Genomic DNA, 20,756 nt, shown 5'->3' with positions numbered 1-20,756 from the left:
AGTTTTCCAAGAGTGAAAATATATTGAACTCTTCATTTGGTCAAGCAGGTGCTGGGGGTAGGGGCTCAGAAAGGGCTTCTCAGAAATATAGCTGCTTAACTCCAGTGTCTGTGATACTTGTGCTTAACAACTACAAACTTTATGTAAAAAAGAAATTTCCAAAAGTCAACTTTTCTTCTGCCTAAAGAAATAATGTTATAAAAACTCAGTCACTGGGCAGAGAAATTACTTTTCTCTTTATTGAACCTGCTCCAGGCCTGGAACTCTCACAACAATTGTTCGTAAAATCAGAGAAAAAGTCTTGGCAGCTCTAAGTTTTTATTTATTTTTTTTAATTAAAATATATTTTTATTGATTTCAGAGAGGAAGGGAGAGGGAGAGATAGAAACATCAATGATGAGAGAGAATCATTGATCAGTAGCCCGCAACCTGGGCATGTGCCCTGACCGGGAATCGAACCATGACCTCCTAGTTCATAGATCGACGCTCAACCTCTGAGTCACACAACAGAAACCGTAGTTTCTTTGATAAGATCTGTGTTATAGAATTAAGTTGAGGATTAAATTAGAGCTGTAAATGTCTCTCAGTGTCTGATTTATAATAGGTACTTAATATTTCTTTCCTTTCTGTCCCACCTCATTTCTAAGATAAGCTTAATTAGTTCCTCTTCCTTTTATTTATTACCCCCTTAGTTTTATTATCTTAAGGTGTTCAACAAAATGATTTGACATATGTACATATTGCCATATGATCTATATATATATGCTAGGTGTACCAGTTAATAATGCGGATTTTATAATCAAAGAAAAGACTATAATTTTAAGAGAAACATCAAAAGTGTTTCATTCAAAGTAATGTCCATCGCTAGCTACACATTTCCCCCATCTTTCAGGTAATTTGTGGATACCGTCCCAATAGAACTTTTCTTATTTTGAAGCAAACCAGAGACCCAATTTTCCACTTCTTCGTACATTTTGAAGTGCTGCTCAGTGCATGTGCCATCGATAGGAACAAGTAGTAATCTGAAGGAGCAAGGTCTGGTGAATATGGTGGGTGGGTTAATACTTCCCAGGCAAGATCTTTTAACGTGTCTTTGGTTGGTTTTGAAGTGTGTGATGGTGCGTCATCATGAAGCAAAATTACTTTGCCATGTCTTCTGGCCCATTCTGGCCGTTTTACGATCAAAGGGTGGTTCAAATTGATTACTTGTTGTTGGTAGCGATCAGTATTAACGGTTTCACCTGGTTTTTGAAGCTCATAATACACCACACCTTCCTGATCCCACCAAATGCAGAGCATTGTCTTTCCGAAGCAATTTGGCCTTGCAGCTGATGTTAATGGTTGACCTGGATCAACCCATGATTTTGTGCGTTTGGGATTCTCAAAATAAATCCACTTTTCATTGCCAGTCACAATTCGATGCCAAAAAGACTTCCTTTTGTGCCGTTGAAGCAACATTTTACTGATGACTTTTTGTTTTTCCATTTGTCTTTCATTCAGTTGATGTGGCACTCATCTTCCTTCTTTTAAAATCTTTCCCATTGCTTGTAAACGGTCGGAAATTGTTTGCTGAGCAACATTTAATCTTTCTGCAAGTTGTTTTTGAGTTTGACATGCATCTTCATCCGATGATGCTTGTAATTGTTGGTCTTCAAACTTTTTCGGTTGACCTGGACGTGTTTTTTTTTTCACATCGAAATCATCACTTTTAAAGTGTTTAAACCAGCGTTCACAAGTATCTTGAGATGGAACATGTTCACCATAAGCTCCCAGAAGTATATGATAACTTTCAGCAGCACTTTTCTTCAAAATAAAGTAATGAATTAAAACTTCCTGTAGATGCTCTTTTTTGGGCACGAAATTTGACATTTTTAAGCGTAAAAATATCTATGATGTTAACACCTTCAGCAAATTTGACATGAAGTTTTGAAGCTTGTCAGTACAACAAAATACCATACATATCAAATCGCATATATATCAACATATGTGTAATTCCATCTATTGAAAAAATCCGCATTATTAACTGACACCTAGTAAAAGCCTAAACGACTAGTCGCTATGATGTGCACTGACCACCAGGGGGCAGACGCTCAATTCAGGAGCTGTAAGTTTAGTTAACATCACCTCACATAGTTACAGTTTTTTTCTTGTGATGAGAACTTTTAGGATATATTCTCTTAGCAGTTTTCAAGTATAAAATCAGTGTTGTTAATTATAATCACCATGCTGTGCATTACATAGGTCCCTTTTAATTCTGAAATTCCTTCCCTTCTAACTCTTTCTCTGGTACTTTATTGTCCATACCATTTTACATTTTTTCATAGTAGTGTGTAGTTTTAAATGTTGTCTCCCTGACAAGATTATACATTCTTTGAGTGTAGAAGTCATATCTTTATTTCTTAGAAATTTTATAGAGACATATTATCTAGCTCAGTGCTGTGTGATGATAGTAACTCAGAAAATGTTTTCTGTAAGAATGTATGAACTAAAGCTAAAATTCCAGGTGTGGTTTAGAGGGAAGTGGGGTAGGCAAAATTCACAGTAAAAAGGCTATCATAAATTTCCCAGATTATTGAGTTTAGTGTTTAATCATTTCTTACAGCATTTCAGATGTTTATATGAAATATGTAAAATATTAGCTTTCTCTCATTTTCCCCATTAGAAAATAATTATAGATCAAATTCATCATTAGCTGTTTAAAAACTAGGTTTTAGTTAAACTAGTAATATATATTCAGGTGGAAAAGTAAAGTGATATTAAAATCTCCCCTTGACTTCTCTCAATCAGGTTATAGCAGTCATCAAATTTGTTTGCATTTTTTTTTCTATTTTTGCATCTATGTATCTATTGAAATGAGACTTTTGTATGTGTGGTCATGAGTAACTTAGATCTTGGTGGAATCTTAGACATTGCCTGGTCCCCTTTTCCATCCCTTCCCCGTTTTATAAATGAGAAAACAAGTTCAAATGGTTAAGTGGTTTGCCTAAATTATTATAACTGGTTAGTGACAGAACCAGGACTATAACCCAGGTTTTTAGACTCCTAATCCAGGATTCATCCTACTAGAGAAGCGGTTCTCAACCTGTGGGTCGCGACCCCTTTGGGGGTCGAACGACCCTTTCACAGGGGTCACCTAAGGCCATCGGAAAACACATATATAATTACATATTGTTTTTGTGATTAATCACTATGCTTTAATTATGTTCAATTTGTAACAATGAAATTGGGGGTCACCACAACGTGAGGAATTAAAGGGTCGTGGCATTAGGAAGGTTGAGAACCACTGTACTAGAGCATATAAATGATATCCTTAAGAAAGTACAAATTGTTGGAACAAAACTAGTTCTTTAGTTGCATAATTTTTCCTCTAAAGGTTTTTCTTTTATGTTTTGACTCAAAATTTAACTTTCTGGTATTAAAAAAAATCAAGATGAAAATTAATAGATGGAGCACCTTAAAAGCATAATACAGTTGACTTTGTAATTAGCAGAGTTGAAAGTGATGAGAAGATCCTCTAATTTTCTTTGTACCTTCAGGAAGGTGGGAGTCAATCATTTTGACAAGTCTCCTGAAAGGAACAGCTAGCAGGAGCTGAAACCTTTTTCCATTTGGTCTTGTGGCAAAGGCAGAGATCACGCCAGCAGCTCCACACAGTATGGAAGACAATTCTTATATTCTTAATTAAAAAAAATTTTTTTGAAAGTAATATGTTTGTTTTCTAAAAAGTGTAAACTATGAAAATCCAAACATTTTACATATTATATTTGTATTGTTTGTATATTGTGGATATTATTCAATGATAGTATATACAGATCGCATTGTGTTTTTAAATACAGTAGTCCCCACTTGTCTGCAGGGGATATGTTCCAAAACCTCCACTAGATGCCTGAAACTGCAGGTAGTACTGAATCTTATATATACTGTATTTCTTCCTCTATATGCATACATTGTCACTTAATGGGAAGTATTTTACAGCTTCTCTTTGGCATATATGAATTGCCAGCATTTCTACTCTTGCTCTTTGGGGCCATTATTAAATAAAATAAGGGTTATTTGAACATAAGCACTGAAATACCATGATAGTCCTTCCAATAACCTACTAAGTGATTAATGAACGGTCGCATAAAGAATGTGGATATGCTGGACAAAGGTATAATTCACGTTCTGGACAGGACAGAGTGGGAAGGTACGAGGTTTCATCACACTACTCAAAACTTAAGAATTATTTCGGGCCCTAACTAGTTTGGCACAGTGGATAGAGCATTGGCCTGTGGACTAAAGGGTCCCAGGTTTGATTCCAGTCAAGGGCACATGCCCAGGTTACGAGCTCAACCCCCAGTAGGGGGTGTGCAGGAGGCAGCTGATCAATGATTCTCTCTTATCATTGATGTTTCTATCTCACTCTCTCTCTCCTTTTCTCTCTGAAATCAATAAAAATATATTTTAACAAAAACAGAATTATTTCGGGAAGTTTCCATTTAATAATTTAGAACCTCGATTGACCTTGTGTCTGAAACTGGGTAACTGCAACTGTGGAAAGCAAAACTGCAGATAAGGGGAGACTACTGTAGTTTAAAATATCCATAGCATGAATATACCATGATTTTACTTAACTGATCTCCTGGTGATGGGCATGTAGATTGTTCAGTATTTAGCTATTTTGAGTAATGCTGCTTTGGATATCCTTGTAAATGTATCCATGTGCATTTGTATAGGTATTTCTGTAGAATAAACTTCCAGAAGTGAAATATCTGGGTAAATTGGTATTGCCAAGATACTATCCACAAAATGCTGTGCTGACTTATACTCTCACTGAAAGTATGAGAGTGCTTTTTTGCATATCCACACTAACCTAGATTATTATGTCTTAATTTTTACCATATTTATAGGGAAAAAAGTATCTCATCGTTCTAATATGTATTTCCATGATTCTGATAAAGTTAAATATCTTAAAATTGTTTTCCATATTACAACTCACAGTGTAAAGAATTTGAAATGTTAGGACACTACCACTCTATAGAGCAGATTGGAGTTGGTATGAAGAGTATTTTCTGTTCCTCAGTGAACCTGCCTCTTATTTCTCCAGATATGATGTGCCCATTGGTGCCCTCTAGGGGTTCCTTGGATGAGGATGTATTGGATGACTCATTGCTGGACCTGAGTGAAGGAGAAGAAGATGATGGCCATTTCAGCTTCACAGAGGAAGAGATAGAGAAGTACTTAAAGGATGATGATCTATCAGATGAGGATGAGGAAAATTCATTGGACAGCCGTGGACCAGTAGCTGAGACTCCTGGCCTCTTCAAATTACCTCAGAGTACATTAGTTGGTCAGGGACCAACTCCTGCAAAACCATTAAACAGACCCTTTGCACTAGAAAAGAATCTTGTAAAATTAACAGTTGTTGCACCATTTAATCCAACAGCTTGTGATGTTGTGCTTAATAAGGACAAGACTGATACACCCAAAGATATTGAAAAACCCTCCTCCCTTGGAGAAGGGATGAGAGAAGATGGTCTTAGCCCAAAAAAGATCAAACTTTGCACTAATTCTGAAGGGATCATCCCCAATAACTCTTCCTGGGATGGGTCCTCGCTCCCTTCTCCTTCAAGTAATAACTTTCAACAAACTGTCCGTGAAAAAAGTATGCCTGATAGTAAGACACCTACACCTGTAATCACTCAGATCTTGGACCATTCAGAGACTCCTCATTTAGGTTCATCCTGGAGAAATGGATCACATAAATCAAGTTGTGAAATGAAGTTTCCAGTTGTTTCCAGTTCATCAAACAAAGTAAGTATATTTTTTCAAAATGAAGAGAAAAATAAAATGATTTTCATTCAGAAGCTGTATAGCAGCAGAGCTTTGTATTCAGACAAATTGGGGTTTGAATCCTGTCTAGCACCATGACCTTGGACAGATTATGTAGCCTCTCTGTTCCCTCACATTTCTTTTTATTTTTTATATTTTTATTGATTTCAGAGAGGAAGGGATAGAAACATCAATGATGAGAGAGACTGCCTCCTGCACACCCCACACTGGGGATTGAGCCTGCAACCCTGGCATGTGCCCTTACCAGGAATCGAACCGTGACTTCCTGGTTCATAGGTCAATGCTCAACCACCAAGCCACAATGGCTGAGCCCTCACATTTCTTATTTAAAAATTGGAGTAAATAATATTTCATGGTAGAGTAAAGGGTAATTGTGTATTTGCAGTGACATTCATGATATTAAATTACCATTTATTAGATAATTACTAAATTGATGATTATTTTAGTATTATTTTTCCTTTGGGCTTCAGCCTAAGTCTCAATCTTTGGTTATCTATAATAATAAAAGTGTAATATGCTAATTAGACCAGACGTCCTTCCAGACGAAGCTGGGGCTGCTAGGGAAGCCCAGGTCCTGGGTGCCAGGGAAGCCAGTGCCGGCAGCTGGGGGAAGGAAGGCCTGCTCTTGCATGAATTTCGTGCATCGGGCCTCTAGGATTGCTATATTAAATATAGTACCAGCTCTGAGTGAGCCTCAGAAGAGCTGAAAAATCTGGGGCAATTTACTTAACCTCTTTGAGCCTGATTCCCTTTCTTCCAAATGGGTTTAATAATCCCTGCTGCTTAGGGTTCTAAGCCTCCCCCCACTTTAAGATTGCAGTCACTATCTCATTTAAAGCAGCTATTATAGTGCCTGGTACACAGTGGGATATGGATATGCCTCTGAGGCCTTTAGTTCAAGAGTATTTCCATACACGGTATACTGTTATTTTCTTGTTACTAAGAACCATCTTTCCTTCTGCATTTCTTTTGCTCTGAAAAAAAGGATGTTCTTGACAAGGATTCTGGGAAGCTGAAAGTTCCTGAGAGAATAGGCAAAGTCATTCCTGTTCTGCAAGCCAAAACAAGGTAACCCTATAGAATAAAAGGGCAATATGCAAATTAACCATTACTCTGTCACAAAGATGGTGGCACCCATAGCCACATGATGGCAGCGCCCAGTCCTTTCAGCCCCTCTGGAGTCCCCCATTCCGGGGGGTAAGGGGGTGCTGAGAGTGGGCAGCGTGAGCGGCCTGGCGGAATGCTTGCTTCACTGCTGTGGTGATGAGGCAAGTGTTTCACCCCGGCTGCGGAGGGCCTCTGGGCAGCAGGCATGGAGCGGCCAGGGGCGGTGGGTGGGGAGAGGGCGGTGGGGAATGCTTGCATCATCACCCCAGTGACGAGGCAAGTGTTCTGCGCCCATCCACAGATGGGCCTCTGGGCCACGGAGAGCCTCTGGGCAGCGGGCACAGAGCGGCCAGGCCCCACAGAGAGCTACTGGCACACGGATTCGTGTGCAAGGCTACTAGTAGTGTAATGAAATATTCTGGTTTCTTCCTGTTTTCCTGTAGTATGGAAAAAAACCCTGAGTAAGCATACTTGAAGTTCTAGCACCACATTAGTGTGATGTTGGGCAAGTCAAACTCTGACTTATTTTGTCAATAAAATGAGGCCAATGATGCCTTCTCCACTACCTCACAGGATAATTTTGAAGAATAAAAAAAGACGTATTAGTGAAAGTACTTTATAAATGTAAGATTTCTTTTCCTGTGTATGGGCAAGTCTGGTCACAGATATGGTAGGAGGTTAGAATAATTTTTAGCAAAAATGTTAAAATATAACTGTAGAAAATCATTTAGTCATACAACTGTCTTGGGGAAAAATTCTTAAAGAGGTTGCAGATTTGGGTCACTTTTTCTTTTTCAATCTATGCTCTTGTTGCCAGGAGATGGCAGTGTCTCCACATGGGCCTTTTTAATTAGCAAAGCTGTTCTTTAGGTTGGGTCACATTGGCTTCCTTACAATGATATTTTTTTTAAAAATATATTTTATTGATTTTTCACAGAGAGGAAGGGAGAGGGATAGAGAATTAGAAACATCGATGAGAGAGAAATATCGATCAGCTGCCTCCTGCACACTCCACACTGGGGATGTGCCTGCAACCAAGGTACATGCTCTTCACTGGAATCGAACCTATCCACTGAGCCAAACCAGTTAGGGCTTTATAATGATGTTCTTAAAAATTTTTGATTATACAGGTATTCTGCTTTTGAAATTTTAAAATATTAAAAATAAGGCTAAAGTCCCTTTTCTGTTTTTTTTTCTTTTGTTTGCATAATTTGAGGGAAACATTGTTAATTGCATAATGGAAATTATACCAAAGAATATAAGTCAGGCTTCTTGGAACAATAATAACTTGACTATGGCAATATTCTCATCTACAGACTCCTCAGTATAGTGCAATCAGTATGAATAAGGGCCAGACTTTGTTCTTGCCAAGGTCACCAATTTTCTAATTGCCAGATCCTGCTGGTTCTTTTCTGTGTTTATCACATTCAGTTTTTTGTGGTTCTATGAAATTAGCTATTTCCTGACTAACCTTGAATTACTCAACAAATGCTTTTTTTCCTAGGGACTAAGTTGTCTTCACTTTCCTATGCTTGTTAACAGGAGGTTGTTAACCTCTTCTTTTTTCTCTTAGCTCCATACTTGATTTCAGCTTTGTATGACTAACACTATCTTATGTCACTGAGTCTTAGAGTATTTTGCCTCTGAAATTTAGTTGTTCTAATTGATTAGCAGTATATATCTTCTGTCAATAAAACACTATACTCATAATTCTAATGGACTGTTTTTCCTCCTGGTTTGCTTTGTTCCAGGACTAATGTTTCGACGTTTTCACAATCAGATCTAGAACGGAAGAAGCAAACTTATGTCAGGAGTGTTTTTGCTCATATAAAAGACTCAGTGGATTCTAACCAAGGTAACATGGTAACCAAAAATGGCATGTACAGATGTGATGGCACTGTTTTTCCAGTATAATATCACTTAATTTTCTTAGATTGGTGAGAAAGATAACTTCCTTACCCCAAAATTTTCACTTCAGGGGATGCCTAATCAGATAATCCTGAAAGTGGCTGAGCTAACCTTAACGAGGGCTCCAAAGGGACTCATACCAGTACATGAAAAGTACGTTCCCCATGTTTGAGGGGTATAACCAGACCTTTACTTTTTTGCCAGGGATTTGTTTTTTGTCTGAAAAACAGTAGAAGTGGATGACCAGGCACTGCTTAGTAATCATTGATTTTTATTTGGAATTATTTCCCTATTGTCTTTAGCATTTAAACGTAAAAAAGCAGGCATTTCAAATTACATCCTGCATCATGCCATCTGAATAAAAACTCTTGAAAGACTCTGACTACCTTCCTGACCCTTCAAGTTGAGTCATCCCTAGTTAAAACCTATTTGCAAACCAAAATGGCTAGACTTTTTCTTTACCCCCATTCATCCTGAACTATTGGCTGATGGGAAAAAAACTCCTAAAGGGAAACTGGGCTGTACTGAAGGTGCAGAAGTTAGATACTTACAAAATAATTCCTTCTCAGAAAAGATCCATATTTTGTCATTTTTGTGTCTTTCCCTATTTAGCAAACCTATCTCGAGTACTTTCAGTGGTGCTAATTTTGAAGATTAGGGATCGTAAACTTAAAGAAAAGTGAGGTAGAGTCTTAGCCCTCTGGGAATTAATAGCCTAGAGAAGAAAAAGATAATTACATTGCAATATTGATTAGTGCTCTAATATAATTATGTATAAAGTGCAGTAGGAGCAAGGAAAGAGCCCTTCTGTTTGTGTTTGGGGAGAGTGGAAGATGGGAGAAGGAGGATGCTCTAGGTAGGCTCTACAGAGAAGATAATTAGTTCCGTTACTCTAAGATCACTATAGAGGGTTGTAGAAGAATTTTTGGCCAAAGATCAGAGGGAGTCTCCCCTATCTTTGACAAATCTTGAATAATTAGTGAATTTTTCTTTTTTTGTTTTATAAGGCTATGAGTGAAAGGTTTAGAACTGTTGAGACATCAGTCAAAAGAATTTTTTAATCCAGGTCATTTTATTTTATTTATTTATTTGTTTGTTTGTTTATTTATTTATTTATTTATTTATGTTAATACTCACTAGAGCAGTGGTTCTCAACCTTGGCTGCACATTAGAATCACCTGGGAATCTTTTTAAAATCCTGATTTCTGGGCCTCATCCTCCAGAAATTCTGTTTCTTGGTTACTAATGTTGTGGCCTCACCCCATAACAAAGAAACAGAATTTCTGGAGGATGAGGCCCAGAAATCAGGATTTTAAAAAGATTCCCAGGTGATTCTAATGTGCAGCCAAGGTTGGGAACCACTGCTCTAGAGGATATTTTTTCCATTGATTTTGAGAGAAAATGGAAGGGAGGAATGGAGGGGCAAGAGGGAGAAACATCCATGTGAGAGGACATTGATTGGTTGCCTCCTGCACGTGTCCCAACCAAGGCCGGGGATCAAAGCTGCAACCCAGGTACCTACCCTTGATCAGTAATCGAACCCACGACCTTAGATGCATGGGCCAGTGCTCTAACCATTTAGCAACACCAACCAGGGCCAAGTCCTTCTATTTTTTACTCAAAGAGTTTATTAAACAATCAAATACTACTCATACTGATTGCTAAGCCCTTTGGTTTGTGAGATCCCTTTACTTGAACTATTTTAAAGGTCTGATGGAACTAGGGCCACTTCCTCGCCCGCGCGCGCACATACACACACACACACAAAGTCACTAGATGGGGCAGATTAAAAGAAGTTTGTCTATATATTCAGCCTCTGTGGAAGAGGCTTGATCATTGTTTTGTTCTTTTTTGTTTTTTTAAAATCTATTTTTATTGATTTCAGAGAGAAGGGAGAGGGAGAGAAAGATAGAAACATCAATGATGAGAGAGAATCATTGATTGGCTGACTCCTGCACACTCCCACTGGGGATTGAGCCAACAACCTAGGCATGAGCCCTTGACTGGAATCAAACCCAGGACCCTTCAGTCTGCAGGCCTTCAGTCTGCAGGCCAACGTTCTATCCACTGAGCCAAACTGGCTAGGGCATTGATCATTGTTTTTTCTTTCATGAGGTGACTTACTTTCTTTTATATACTAGATAGTTGGCACTGATATATCCAGTTATACATTTTTCTTTCTCAATTGGGGCATTTAAAAAAATTTCACAAGAAAAGCAATAAGCAACTGCTTATTTTATAGCATCTTTTCTAATCTCTTCCCCCATTCAGCAGTCCCTCTCCCATTTTATCACAACAATCTATATCCCATAAGAAACAGCTAGAATAGCCCTAGCCAGTTTTGTTCAGTGGATAGAGTGTCAGCCTGTGGACTGGAGTCCCAGGTGCCATTCTGGTCAAGGGCATATGCTCAGGTTGCGGGCTCAATCCCCAGTAGAGGGCGTACAGGAGGCAGCCAATCAGTGATTCTCATCATTGATGTTTCTCTCTCTCCCTCTCCCTTCCTCTTTGAAATCAATAAAAGTATATTAAAAAGAAAAACAGCTAGAATAACTGGTATAGAGGAAAGACAGAATATTTTAGTAGTTGGGGGAATAAAGTCTAGTCTAAAGTTAATTTCTGGGTTCATATCTAGCACCATTACTTACAGGCTGTGTGACTTTGAACCAGTAGAAGCTCCGTTTTCTCATTTATAAAATGGGGATAATAATGAGGCTTATTTAGCTTATGTGAAAATTACTTTTTTAAAAAAATATTTTTTACGGATTTCAGAGAGGAAGGAAGAGGGAGAGAGAAATATAAACATCAATGATGAGAGAGAATCATTGATTGGCCGCCTCCTGCACGCCCCACACTGGGGTTTAAGCCCACAGCCTGGGCATGTATCCTGACCAGGAATCGAACCTTGACCTCCTAGTTCAGTGGTGGCGAACCTATGACATGCGTGTCAGAGGTGACACGCGAACTCATTTTTTTGGTTGATTTTTCTTTATTAAATGGCATTTAAATATATAAAATAAATATCAAAAATATAAATCTTTGTTTTACTATGGTTGCAAATATCAAAAAATTTCTATATGTGATATGGCACTAGAGTTAAGTTAGGGTTTTTCAAAATGCTGACACGCCGAGCTCAAAAGGTTCACCATCACTGTCCTAGTTCAAAGGTTGATGCTCAACCACTGAGCCTTGCCAGTTGGGCTCATTTTATCAATAATGTATATATTATTGGTACAGGATATAATATAATTCATTCTTTAACTCCATTATTGTAATGTAGGTCTAATCTCTCTTTAGTTTAGTGCCACCTGGTTCTTCAATAGCATTTACAAAGAAGTGCCAACCACTATGAAATCCCAGCTAATGGAAAACTTTGTATGAAATAAGTTCTTAGAGTAGAAAAGGACCATTAAGATCTTCTCTTTAATCTTCTAACACATAATTCTGTTTTCTGTATCTTTGCCAAGTGACCATTAAGCCTTTGCTTAGAGTTCTAATAATGCAAAACTCATTACCTCATGAAACAGTCCGTTCATTGATTAGGAAATTGTTAGAAAGTTATTCCTTACATTGAGCCAAACTCTGCCTTCCTGTAATTTCCAGTGGTAGTTCCTAGCCCTGCCCTCTGGGATCACAAAAAATAACTGCTCTTTTCCATTTACGTAATATATTTTAAGGATCTTTGCCTGTTAAATATCTCAAATTAAGATTTTTTTTAAAAATATATTTTATTGGTTTTTCACAGAGAGGAAGGGAGAGGGATAGAGAGTCAAACATCGATGAGGAGAAACATCGATCAGCTGCCTCCTGCACATCTCCCACTGGGGATGTGCCCGCAACCAATGTACATGCCCTTGACCAGAATCAAACCTGGGACCCTTGAGTCTGCAGGCCGATGCTCTATCCACTGAGCCAAACCGGTTAGGGCTCAAATTAAGATTTTTAATGATTACAAAGTATAACTTGTTATTCCATCTTGGGTAATTAGGTTGTGTTTATTTTCATTAGCAATGCTGCAGTGAACATTCTGGTCAAGAAATGTTTATGGCTGAAACTGGTTTGGCTCAGTGGATGGAGCGTCGGCCTGCGGACCGAAAGGTCCCAGGTTCGATTCCGGTCAAGGGCATGTACCCTGGTTGCGGGCACATCCCCAGTGGGGAGTGTGCAGGAGGCGGCTGATCGATGTTTCTCTCTCATCGATGTTTCCAACTCTCTATCTCTCTCCCTTCCTCTCTGTAAAAAATCAATAAAATATATTAAAAAAAAAAAAAGAAAAAGAAATGTTTATGTACAGCTCTTATATCTATAGGACGAATGCATAGAAGTGGAATTGCTGGGTAAAGTGCATAAACATTTTTTAAAACTTTTGATGCATGTTACCAGATTGTCCTGCCCTCCCCAATTGTATTTTATTTTACTGTCACCAATTTGATAGGTAAATTTCAATAAATTTTGTTTTAATACTTAGCTTAAACATTTTTCTTTTTTTTTTTAACGTTTTTCTTATGTTTATTGGCGATTTATATTTAATCATAATTTTTTTTGAGTCATTTATTGCAAAGTTCAAGCTGAGAGCTGTGAATTTACTATATCCATTTAAAGTAAATAACTTATATGAAATACAGATCTGGCATAGATATAAAATGTGAAAATCAAAATTAATGTCTTGAACCTGTATATTTCATTTGCTCACAAACTTGCACACACTAATATTCTGCAAAGAAGACAACTACAGCAATAGAAAAACTTCCCTTTTGCAAGTAAGACCAAAAGCATCCCTCCAAAGAGAACAAAATTAATCATAATTTCTTAAAATCATCTAATATTTATACTATATTCCAATTTCCTTGTTTTTCCAAAACGCCTCTTGTAAATTATTAAAACGGGATCTAATTAAGGTTTAACTGTTGTCCAGAACCATGTGCACTGCAATATACTGGGCAGGCTTGCTGGTTGCCTGCGCCAGCCGCTAGGTGAGCTCAGAGAGGAGCCCGTCTGGCACCAAGGCATGGGGCACATTGGTATTCACCACAAACATCAGTGAGGACTGGGGCCATGCACCAAGATGTGCCTGTGTCTCTCTCCTTAGTCTCTCTTATGCCAGGTCACCTTTTTAAAAATATATATATTTTTATTAATTTAAGAGAAGAAGGGAGAGGGAGAGAGAGACAAACATCAATGATGGGAGAGAATCATTGATCAGCCACCTCCTGCACGCCCTCTAGTGGGGATCAAGCCCACAACCCAGGCATGTGCTTGACCCAGAATTGAACTGTGACCTCCTGGTTCATAGGTCAATGCTCAACCACTGAGCTGCACCAGCCAGGCCAGGTCACTTGTTTTGTAGATTGCCCCACATTTTGAATTGTGTTTGTTTCCCTTTTTTGGTGTCATTTAACTTGGTCATCCATCCCCTATATTTACTGTAAACTGGAAGTTGGGTCTATGGATTAGATTCAGATTAAGAATCTTTTTTTTAAGGCAAGGAAAGGTTTTTTTTGTTTTTTTAAAAAAATATTTTATTGATTTTTTACAGAGAGGAAGGGAGAGGGATAGAGAATTAGAAACATCTATGAGAGAGAAACATCGATCAGCTGCCTCCTGCACATTCCCTTCTGGGTATGTGCCCACAACCAAGGTACATGTCCTTGACTGGAATCAAACTTGGGACCCTTGAGTCAGCAGGCCGACGCTCTATCCATTGAGCCAAACTGGTTAGGGCGAGATTTAGAATTTTTTTGGCTGGAATAATTCACAGGTACTGTTGTGTATTTATCCTGTATCAAATTAGGAGGTACCACCTAATGACAGGTATTTCCACTAATAGTGATGTTAAGTTTAATCGCTTTGTTAAAGTGTTAATTGAAACATTTCTCCATTGTAAGGTACATTATTCCCTTTGTAATTAGTAAATCATCTGTGGAGTGTGCTTTGGTACCCTTCAAATACTCTGTTCCACAATTATTCACCAAAGGTTTGAGCATTCATTGATGATCCTTGCCTGAATCAGCCACTACACAGAGAATTGGATAGAAAATATTCATTTTCTAAATATATCATTTTTCTACAATTTGTTAGCTGGCATTCTTCTATATAGACTTTTTAGTATCACCTTTACCTCATGGATTTATTATTTGTTTTTGAAAAGGTTTTATTATATACAGAGGGGATGGGAATCAGTCCTTGACTGTTGCCTTCCTCATTACTATAAGGAGGTTGCTGAGCTCCTCTCTCCTTTTTGGCCCAGTTGTGTGTCCCCACCCAACTTCAGGGTCTGTTTGTCCATGGAGAACTTGAGCAGCTTCATGGTGGATTGTTAGAGGGCAAAGCCACACACCCCTCAGATCATGGCCCACATGAACTTGGTGTGCTTGGTAAGGTACTCCTGGCTGCAGCTGTGCCTCGCCTTGTTCATGTTCTTGGTTACCATGTGGCTTTTTTGAGGCTCATGGACATGGGGTGGCGCAGAGCCATGGCTACTGCTCTTTATTGCTGTCGCCACCGAAAGGCCCACATTGCATAGAACCCCTTATGGATTTTTAAAAAAACAATGTGTTATAACCAGTGCATTTTATTATTTGTCCCAGATTTGACCAATAGGAACTCCTTCAAGTGGGCTCCTGTGTCTTCTGACATAACCCCATTACTCTTTTTTTTTAATTGTGATAAGAAAACAACATTTATCATTTTAAGTATACAGTTCAGTAGTGTTATTTTTATTCACATTGTTGTGAAACATATCTAGGACTTTTTATCATGCAAATCTCAAACTCCCTACTCATTAAAAAACAACTAGGCTTCCCTCCCTCCTAAAGAGTCCCTAATAACCACCATTCTACCTTGTTTCTATTAATTTGACTACTCTAGTTACCTCATATAAATAGGATCATACAATATTTGTCTTTTTATGAATGACTTATTTCACTTGGCGTAATGTCCTCAAGGTTCATCCGTGGTGTAGCATGTACCAAAATTTCCTTCCATTTTATGGCAGAACTAGAGGCCTGATGCACAAAATTCGTGCAAGGGGCTTGGCTCTTGAAGCCCCAGCTTCGTCCAGAGGGTTGTTCTGCTGTTCGGTCTAATTAGCATATTAGCTCTTTATTATATAAGATAGTATTCCATTCTATGTATATCCCACATTTTTTTCCCCATTCATCCTTCAGTGGACATTTAGGTTGCTTTTTGCCTTGACTACAAATCAGTCAAGATTTGTGCTAGATCAGTGCTGTGTTGTTGACCTATAGGCAACATGTTTGCATTATTGCTTTCTATTTAATCTTTTTTTCCTTTTTATTTTCATTTTATTAATCCTAATATATAAAAACCCTGGGTCCGTCACGACCGGAGGCTCGACTAACTGGAAGTCAGTCCTACAGTCAGCGCTGGGTTGCCATGGCGACCCAGCACTGACTGCTGAGGGGCTGCAAATCAGGCCCAGAGAGAGGCCTGAAGAGAGAAGCAGGGTCTGATCTGTAGCCTCTGTGGCAGCTTGCCTCTCTCTTTCTCTTCCACAGCTGGGCTCCCATTTCTCTCTAGGCCTCCATTGGGGCTGCTGATCAGCCCTGTCTTTCTGATCAGGCCCCGTTGATAGGCCCAGAGACACTGACTGGCAAAGAAACCGACCAATCAGAACCAAATCTGGGTGAAGTGTGAGGAGCCAGTGGCTGCCTAGGAGGTGGAGCTTTTGATGCTGACTGGCATAGAAACTGACCAACCAGAACCAAATTGACCAGCAGAGGTGGGCAGTTGGGAGGGACCAGGCCTGCAGGGGAGGGCAGTTGGGGGCCATCAGGCCAGCAGGAGAGGGCAGTTGGGTTGACCAGGCTGGCAGAGGAGGGCAGTTGGGGGTGAGATCAGGCCGGCAGGGGAGGGCAGTTGGGGGCGATCGGGCTGGCAGGAGAGCAGTTAGGTGTTAATCAGGCTGGCAGGGGAGTGGTTAGGGGGTGATCAGGCTGGCAGACAGAAGTGGTTAGGGGCAATCAGGCAGGTGAGCGGTTAGGAGCCAGCAGTCCTGGATTGTGAGCGGAATGTCTGACTGGCAGTTGGACATCACCTGAGGGGTCCCAGATTGGAGAGGGTGCAGGCTGGGTGAGGGACCCCCCCCCCCAGTGCACAGATTTCATGCACTGGGCCTCTAGTCTATTCATAAAACCAGTAGCCTAGCCTTGGCTGGTGTTGCTCAATTGGTTGAGCATCGCCCCATGCACCAAAAGATCGTCAGTTCGATTCCTCGTTGGGACCTACCCAGATTTTGTGTTCATCCCTGGTCAGGGTGCATATGGGAGGCAACTGATTGATGTTTCTTTCTCACATCATTGTTTCTCTCTCTTCTCCCTCTTTCTCTAAAATCAATGAAAAAGTATTTTATTTTTAAAACATCTTGATTTTTTCATGTCAATAAAGTCTTTTTTAAAAAAAACATTTTTATTGATTTCAGAGAGGAAGGGAGAGGGAGAGGGAGAGATAGAAATGTCAATGATGAGAGAACCATTGATTGACTGCCTCCTGCACTCTTCCAACTGGAGATCGAGCCCACAACCGGGCATGCGCCCTGACTGGGAATCAAACCAGTGACCTCTTGGTTCATAGGTTGACATTCAAACACTGAGCCATGATGGCTGAGCTGAAAACTTTTTTTTTAAAAAAAAAGAAGAAAAAAGCAGTAGCCCACACCCCTATAGCACTTTTTTTTTCTTTCCTTCCCTCTTCATTCTTTACCCTGTACTTGGTATTTTTTTTATTGCATGGCATAGAGACATTGTGAATGCCTTTAAGTAACTGAGTTTAAGGATTTACAGGAGAAAATGAAGATTATTAAATGCTCAACAACATAGCCAGGCCTCATAGTAAAAAAAATCAGCTATAGAGCCAGACTCCCTCAGAAATGGTGTCTTTGTTCCCTACGTAGGCTTTCCTTGCTGATTTAGTGCTTCTGCTTTCTATTAGCTGTCTTAAGTTCTGTTCCCTCGATCCCTGCCTCGTGTACTCTTCTCTCTTGTTCTCATTGCCAAAGCTCACATTCACATTACAAGGAGAGTATCTGATTTATAAGCCAGGCCAGCTTACAAATTATTAGTCAGCTGAGAGAATCCTGTTCTTGGATCATGTGCCACACTTCATTGAGTAGGGTCATGTGGTGCCATATAAAACCTGTCAGAAGGGTCATTGGCATAGCAAGTACTCAGCATTATCATTCCTTCTCCTCTAACAATTGACTCACTTTTAACTTATTAAGGACAGTTACTAGACTGGATTTCCCCCCAAACCAGTCAGCTACATATTTATAGATTAAGGTTTAGATGAATTGCTGATCTCATTCCTGAAATGTTGAGGTTTTTTCCTCCTAATTTCATTCTTAGGCGAATTTCCTCCTTAGCCACAAAACAAAAGATAGCCTTCACCATCTTTTAGCCACAACTTAAAATAAACTCATGGTACTAATTGTTAGTCCAAGAAAGCCCATCTGTTAAGAGACTGAAGGGAAGAGAAAATTCAGAATTTGAAACAAAAATGTTTCCATTCTTGTTAGCATGTCTAAATTTGGAGGAAGAAGAGATTGAAGCTTTGAGCTGGTCTTATGTTTTGTTTTTTTTTTACTTCACAAACTTTCCTTTTATTTATTTATTTTGCCGGGGTTTTTTGTTTTGTTTTTTTAATCTTTATTGTTGAAAGTATTACATAGGTCCTCCTTTTTCCCCCATTAACCTCTTCTAGCCCGCTCCTGTCCTCCCCCTGCCCCCAGGCCCTCACTACCCCATTGTCTGTGTCCATGGGTTATTCAGATATGCATACAAGTTCATTGGTTGATCTCTTCCCACCCACCCTCCCCTACCTTCCCTCTGAGATTCAACAGCCTGTTCATGCTTCTATGACGCTGGGTCTTTTTTTGATCTTCAGTTTTGGTTCATTAGATTCCACATATGAGTGAGATCATATGATACGTATCTTATTTTTTTAATTTAAATTCTTTATTGTTTAAAGTATTACATGTCTCCTCTTTCCCCCATTGACCTCTCCCCGGCCATTCCCACCCCCCAACACATGCCTTCACTCCTACTGTCTGTGTCCATGGGTTTTGCTTATATGCATGGATATAAGTCCTTTGGTTGATCTCCTCCCCACCTCCCCCCTGCCTTCCCTCTGAGGTTGGCCAGTCTCTTGGATGCTTCTTTGTCTCTGGATTTATTTTTGTTCATCAATTTATGTTGTTCATTATAGTCCACAAATGAGTGAGATTATGTGATACTTATCTTTCTCCGACTGACTTATTTTGCATAATGCTCTCCAGGTCCTTCCATACTGTTGTAAATGGTAAGAGTTCCTTCTTTTTTATAGCAGTGTAGTATTCCATTGTGTGGATATACCACAGGTTTTTAATCCACTCATCTGCTGATGGGCACTTAGGCTGTTTCCAAGTCTTATCTATTGTAAATTGCGCTGCTATGAACATAGGGGTGCATATATTCTTTCTGATGAATGTTTCAGGTTTCTTAGGATATATTCCTAGAAGTGGGATGACTGGGTCACATGGTAGTTTCATTTTTAATTTTTTGAGGAAACTCCATACTGTTTTCCACAGTGGCCGCACCAGTCTGCATTCCCACCAGCAGTGCACTAGGGTTCCTTTTTCTCCACAACCTTGACAACACTTGTCGGTTGGTTGATTTGTTGATGGTAGTCATTCTGACAGGTGTGAGGTGGTATCTCATTGTCATTTTGATTTGTATCTCTCGGATGATTAGTGACTTTGAGCATTTTTTCATATGTCTCTTGGCTTTCTGTATGTCCATTTTGGAGACGTGCCTATTTAGGTACTTTACCCATTTTTTAATTGGATTGTTTGTCTTCCTTTTGTTAACACATTGTGGGTGGATCACGAGCATTCTCATGTTTTCATATTACACAGTGTTTTACGTCAATGTTAAAGGCACGCCTTAAAATTAAATACCCATTGCATTTTGAAGTTATTTATTACATGTTCTTACAAGCTAATATCTTTATTTTAATATATACTTTTATTGATTTTAGAGAGGAAGGGAGAGGGAGAGATAGAAACAACAATGATGAGAGAGAATCATTGATTGGCTGCCTCCTGCATGCCCGCTACTGGGGATCGAGCCTGCATGTCCAGGCATGTACCCTTGACAGGAATCGAACCTGGGACCCTTCAGTCCGAAGGCTGATGCTCTATCCACTGAGCCAAATCGGCTAGGGCCAAGCTAATATCTTTTTAAAGTATCATACTTTGTAAAACTTTTTTGTACTTGTTCAGTAGAAACTTATCTGGCCACTGGGTAAAGCTAGCAATGTTCTTATGCCAGTACCAGGCTGTTTTGAGCACAGTGGCTTTGTATTATAACTTGATATCTGGTGATTCCTCCAACTTTGTTGTTCTTTCTCAAGATTGCTGCAGCTGTTTGGAGTCTTTTTTGGTTCCATGTACATTTTTGGAGTGTTTGTTGTAGATCTGTGAAATATGCCGTTGGTATTTTAATAGGGATTGAATTGAATCTATAGATTGCTTTGGGTAGTATGGACATTTTAATGATGTTGATTCTATCAATTCATGAACATGGTGTATTCTTCCACTTAATTATGTCTTTCTCTGTCTCTTTTTTTCAACGTCCTATAGTTTTCAGAGTACAGGTCTTTTACCTCCTTGGTTAAGTTTATTCCTAAATATCTTATTGTTTTTGTTGCAATGGTGATCATTAAGTCTTATTAATAATAAAGGTTACCATAGTCCATCAGTAAGTTCTTAGTGCTGATGAAAACTTAAATTTTTTGAGTTTAGCTGAGCCCTAATTATTGAGCCCTTGTTTACACAGTGCTGTGCCATGTGCCCACTGGGCATACAAGAGACATACTGTGTTGTTTCTTGCTTTCTCATCCCCACTACAAAATGT

At 39.2% G+C, this 20,756-nt stretch overlaps 1 protein-coding gene across 1 annotated transcript in view; it reads left to right on the top strand.

The window, feature by feature from the left end:
• S100PBP (S100P binding protein) overlaps nt 1–20,756 on the top strand; it is a 33,636-nt gene that overhangs the window by 4,855 nt on the left and 8,025 nt on the right. Inside the window, exons 2-5 of the mRNA XM_059690332.1 lie at nt 3,537–3,653; nt 5,087–5,793; nt 6,818–6,900; nt 8,691–8,794. Of these exons, the coding sequence (XP_059546315.1) occupies nt 5,089–5,793; nt 6,818–6,900; nt 8,691–8,794 (892 nt within the window). The 5' untranslated portion in view covers nt 3,537–3,653; nt 5,087–5,088. The remainder of the gene's footprint in view (nt 1–3,536; nt 3,654–5,086; nt 5,794–6,817; nt 6,901–8,690; nt 8,795–20,756) is intronic.

The sequence above is a fragment of the Myotis daubentonii genome, chromosome 3, assembly GCF_963259705.1.
Source record: "Myotis daubentonii chromosome 3, mMyoDau2.1, whole genome shotgun sequence".
In the NCBI taxonomy this organism is placed as follows: domain Eukaryota; kingdom Metazoa; phylum Chordata; class Mammalia; order Chiroptera; family Vespertilionidae; genus Myotis; species Myotis daubentonii.
Note: the sequence above shows the minus strand (reverse complement) of the source record. Positions and strands in the feature narration are given on the sequence as shown.